Below are 5,317 nucleotides of genomic sequence, written 5' to 3' on the forward strand. Positions count from 1 at the left end.
TAGATAATATAATAATCATTATATATTCTAACCAAAAAATGATTAAATAATTTTTTATTTTTATACTTTTAAAATTATATATTAATTTTTAATTTTTTTAGTAAATTAGATAAATACTTTTAGACACTATAGTAATTACTATATATTCCAACTAAGAAATGATTAAATAATTTTTTTTATCTTGATTTAACAGCTGACATTCAACTTTTATTACAAAGAACTTAATTTTTTTTTAGTTACCACGATATTTCTATTAAGGGTTTATCTGATTAATGGATTGCTTCATGTATAAGATGGAATTCGAACTTCCAATACTTATTTAAGTAGATGAGTGAACTAACCATTCGACCGACCCAAGTTGATTTACAAAGAACTTAATTATTTTAAGAAAAAAATTCAAGAGCCAAAAATTTATTATTTTTTTGTTAATATTTTAGTTATTAATCTAATTATTTTATAGCTTATTTAAAAAATTTTAATGGTATAAAATTGAATTAAATAATTATGTTGGTTAGAATGTTTATCAAATGATTTAAAATTTTATAACGGAGAATTTTATTCTTTATTAATACAATATCATATAATAAATATACTTATTTATTAAATTATATGAAATAATTAAAAAATTAAATTTTTTAACTAAAATTTTCTCCAACTAAAATTTGTTTACCTGTTAAGGAAAACAAAAATTAGATTAATCTAAAAATATTAAATTTAAAAAACATTGTTATTAATTAAAAAAAATAATTTTCTATAGTTGATTTCAATGACAAATCAATAACAAAAAATAAACATGAACTATTATGAATTAATTTGTTGAGTGCTCTAATGACATAATAAATAAAAAAGTTAGTTATTAACAGTAACTTATAATAATTAATTAATGTTATTAAAATAAAATAAAATTATATCTTTTTTACTAGTGACAGGATTGACACAATTCCACTTCAAATATTTAGACGTAACAGATTGATAAATAATTGGTGTTATTAATCTAAGTTAAATATGTAATAATTATACGTAATGCGAATATTTTTTTAGATCTATGCATTTCAAAACAAAGGTATTTATTATATTGAGTTGAAAAAAAGGAAAAGGAAGGAAATAAAGGTGATGAAAAAAGAAAAACTGTATTAAAGAGTGGGAGACACTTAGAAAAAGTGAGTAAAAAAAATTAAGAAGTAATTAAATTATAAGAACATTTTAGATATTTTAAGTTTTAAATAAAATTCTAATGGAATGAAATTTTAAATTGAATCTATTTGCGTTGGAATTGATTTTGAGAAAAAACAATAAAATTGAATTAAATTTCATCTAAATTAATTTATTTGTTTCAAACACTGAAATTAAAATGAAGAAAATTAAATTCTAAGAAATTTCTTTAAATTAAATTCTATCTAAAACTAATTTAATTATTTTTATTTTTGAAATTAAATTTAATTTCTATGAAAATTGAATTTTAAGAAGTTTTTAAATATCTAATAAATCTAATAATTTAATATTTTTAACTCATTTTTATATATTGCTGATTAATCGTAAAAAGAAAATGAGAAATTCTATTCAGGACCCCTCTCACCCTTATTTTCAAATTCTAACTTCAGATCTATTGTTAAGAAATCTACATGTCTACTATATTTAGCAGTGGACTCTGATAGAAGTATATAGGAGTATGTAGTACTATAGTGCATCTATTATATTTATTATATATTATTAACTTTATAATTAAAATATATTATATATTACTTTTTTATTATAATCAAAATTAAATGGTTCTCTCTAAAATTAAAAGGTTCTACTCTCATATCTATTAATTTTACCTTCATTATAATTGAAATCATTTTTTTTAAACTAGTTTTTTTTCTTTTTTATTAATTTTACAACCTGCCACATATTATTTTCTCATTACAATTGAAATCAAATCATTCTCCTCAAAATAAAGAATTTTTCCTTTCTCCCTCTTCTTTTATCTATCCCTCTCATTCCTTCAATAACTAATTATAAATTTAACAATCAAAATATGCAATATGACATTTTTTAATTGTATTAAAATTAAAATTAAAATATAACGATATTATATATTACTATCTAATTTAATAACAAAATGTATGTGTCACATGACACTCTTATTAAACTTGAAAGAAAATATATTTTTTCAAAATTAATAAACTTCCTTATTAAATTCTCTCAGTTACCTCTTTTCTTTTTTTCTATTTCTCTCTATCGTTCTCACTATATATAATTCATTATATATTTATATATTATTATCTAATTTAATAATAAAATGTCTTACATGACACTCTCTTATTAAAATTGAGAAAAAATATTTTCTTCCAAAATTAATAAATTTTCTTTCTAAATTTTCTCATCTATCTGTCTTTTTTTTTCTATTTCTCTTTACCCTTTTTACTTTATATATAATTTTTAATTTATATTTTATATTAATAAATTGAAAAATCAAAATGTGTCACCTCATATTTTTTTATTATAATTAAAATATATTTTTTCTTTTAAAATTAACAAACTCTCTCTCTCTTTCATCATCTTTATCTTTTTCTCTTTTTTTCTCTCATTCTCTATTTTTTTTATCTTTTTATTTTACAAAAAATAAAATTAACAAAATAATATAATTCAAATAAAAAATATTATTATTATATACATATTTTTTAGTTTTTTTATTTAGTTTTAAATTTTCACTACTTATCTTTCTAATTTATATTTTTATTTCTCTTCTTTTAAATATTTATCAAATATAATTTGGAGAGAATACTAATATCATGATTAAAAGTTAAAATCAAGATTCAATTGTTTAAAGAAAAATGAGTTTGAGTTAATTTTATAACTATAAATATAATTTTTTTATTCTAATATCTAATTATATTTTATATACATAGAGAGAAAAAATGTTATTTTTAAATCACAAGCATAAAAGTTAATTATTTTTATTTGTGCAACAAACTTAACATACATCTAATCAAAAGTATATAAGTTAAATCGTTTCAAATTTTAGATAATGAATATTAAAATTAATTATTAGTAATAAATTAAACTCTTTCACGTGAAAATAATAACTAAAAATTTTATTACTTAATTTTTTATACAGAGAGTCTAATCTTTTTAGTTGGAGACTTTTGTCACGTACAATATTTTATAAAAGTAGTTTATTTTATAAATCTTTTACAGTATAATCTATAATGTGAGGACAAAATCTATGTAATTTTAAAATATTTATGTTTATTTTAATTACGAATAAAAATACTAGTTTACATATATAAACTAAACCAAGTTAGTGACATGTCAATTAATATCAAATTACCATCAGAGTCTAAGATGCCATCAGCAACAAGGTTGGAGGCGTTATACTGCACCACAAACACTGATGCTGCCGCAGCCCAAAAGAATGCACCTTTGATTCCCAGTTTCCTTGCAACTTCCAAAGCCCAACCCATGAACACATCAGCAACAACGCAAGTTACTTTAATGCCCTCATTCAATTGAAGATCTTCTATCAGCTTCTCAAGCTCTGAAGGCATGGTCCTCAACATGGAATCACATAACTCTCCTAGATCGACTCTGTCATGTTCAGGTCCCAACCCATCTGAGATTGACACCAATTTGATTGGTGAAGATGATCCATTGTTGTTGTCCATGGATCTGACTACTCTTTTATGGTTGAAGTCTGAGTTGACAAAGATGATATTGCATCCATGATCAACCAGCTTATGTGAAAGGATCATCATGGGGTTTACATGCCCTTGACCTGGAGCTGGTAGAACTAGCACTGTTGGGGTTCTCATCATGATGATTACACCTTTGTTTTTTTTCACTTTTAATTTTGTGTTCCAATGACAATCAGTTTGATTATTTATCATTGCGGTTTTACCGTTTTAGATGTAGCTATGTATTCCTTGGTGTACGGAGATTTTTTAGATTTTTCCAAGGAATGTGCGGACGTGTGGTGAGTATTTCACTCACCCACACTCTCTCAACCTATCCGCTTTTATTATTATTTTAATATAAAAAAATCTAAAATAACCAACACCATATCTAACTAATATTTTTAATAAATCAATTAATTTTATAATAAAACATTGAAAAAGAAATCTAACATTATTGAAAAATCTAAAACTTAACCCAAAAAAATCTGATAAAAATAAATATTTAAAATCGTTAAAAAAACATCTAAAACATAATAAAATAAAAAATCTAAAATTATATATAAAAAAATATTCAAAACTTCTAAAATTTAAATACTTGAAATCTAGAAATTAAACATTGTTTGTTCTTTTTATAAAAAATATTTAAAATTTTTAAAATTTAAATATCTAAAATACAGGTATAAGAAATATTTGAAAGTGATGTTTTTTTTTTAATCCTAATTAAAAGAGTTTTTATTGTATTTAGATTTTGGATTTTTTTATTAAATTTTAATTTTTTATAATAATTTTAGATGTTTTTTTTGTTATATATTTTAAATAATTTTTTAGTTAGAATTTAGATTTTTTTTGTCGGTGTTTTAAAAATCATATCAAACTAATTAGTTCGACTGGAAACTAGTCATTTAGCCAATCCAGTTGACTTCTAAAATCATTCTATAAAAAATCGATCGAAAGTAATTAATCAGTTCGAATTTTTAATAATCTGACGTCGTTTTGACGCGAAAAAAAAAAAACACACACCCCCCAAACCCCACCTAAATTATGATTAGTTTTATTTACTTCTGGTATAAGGAATATACTTTTTGAAGCATGCCTTTAATTGTGGGCTTATCTTTAACCGCTTTTTGCAAAGTATGGAGTGCTGCACATCTTGTAAATTCATTAAATCTGAACTCTTTATTTATTATATTTTATTTGAATGGTCTAGATTAAAAAAGACAACCTATTAATCAGGTTAATCATTTTTTACAAATTTTAGATTTTTTTTGTAAATCTCAGATATTGGGCTAAAGTTCAAAATAAAAAAAATAGTACATAAATATTAAAAACAACATGTCAGTACAAAAAAAATTATTGGACTTTAAAAATAAAATAAATAATACATAAAAAATAAGTTAAAAATTCATGTACTAAATCAAAAAAAAAAGATATATTAGAATCTTAAAAAAAATATTAAATAATATATATTATGTATATAATATTAAAATTTAAATAAATTTTGTTTTGTGTGAAATAAAATTATAATATTGAATATAAACACAATGATAAAAAATTGTGTTATATATATATTTTATGTATATAATATTAAAATTTAAATAAATTTTGTTTTGTGTGAAATAAAATTATAATATTAAATATAAACACAATGATAAAATTTTTTG

The 5,317-nt window shown here is 21.0% G+C and overlaps 1 protein-coding gene across 1 annotated transcript in view; it reads right to left on the bottom strand.

Annotated features, from left to right (window-relative positions):
• Positions 1-3,960, bottom strand: part of LOC107471223 (UDP-glycosyltransferase 83A1) — a 5,678-nt gene extending 1,718 nt beyond the window's left edge. Inside the window, exon 1 of the mRNA XM_016090674.3 lies at positions 3,314-3,960. Coding sequence (XP_015946160.1) covers positions 3,314-3,869 — 556 coding nt within the window. The 5' untranslated portion in view covers positions 3,870-3,960. The remainder of the gene's footprint in view (positions 1-3,313) is intronic.
• Positions 3,961-5,317: the final 1,357 nt, after the last annotated feature.

Source organism: Arachis duranensis, chromosome 10 (assembly GCF_000817695.3).
Source record: "Arachis duranensis cultivar V14167 chromosome 10, aradu.V14167.gnm2.J7QH, whole genome shotgun sequence".
In the NCBI taxonomy this organism is placed as follows: domain Eukaryota; kingdom Viridiplantae; phylum Streptophyta; class Magnoliopsida; order Fabales; family Fabaceae; genus Arachis; species Arachis duranensis.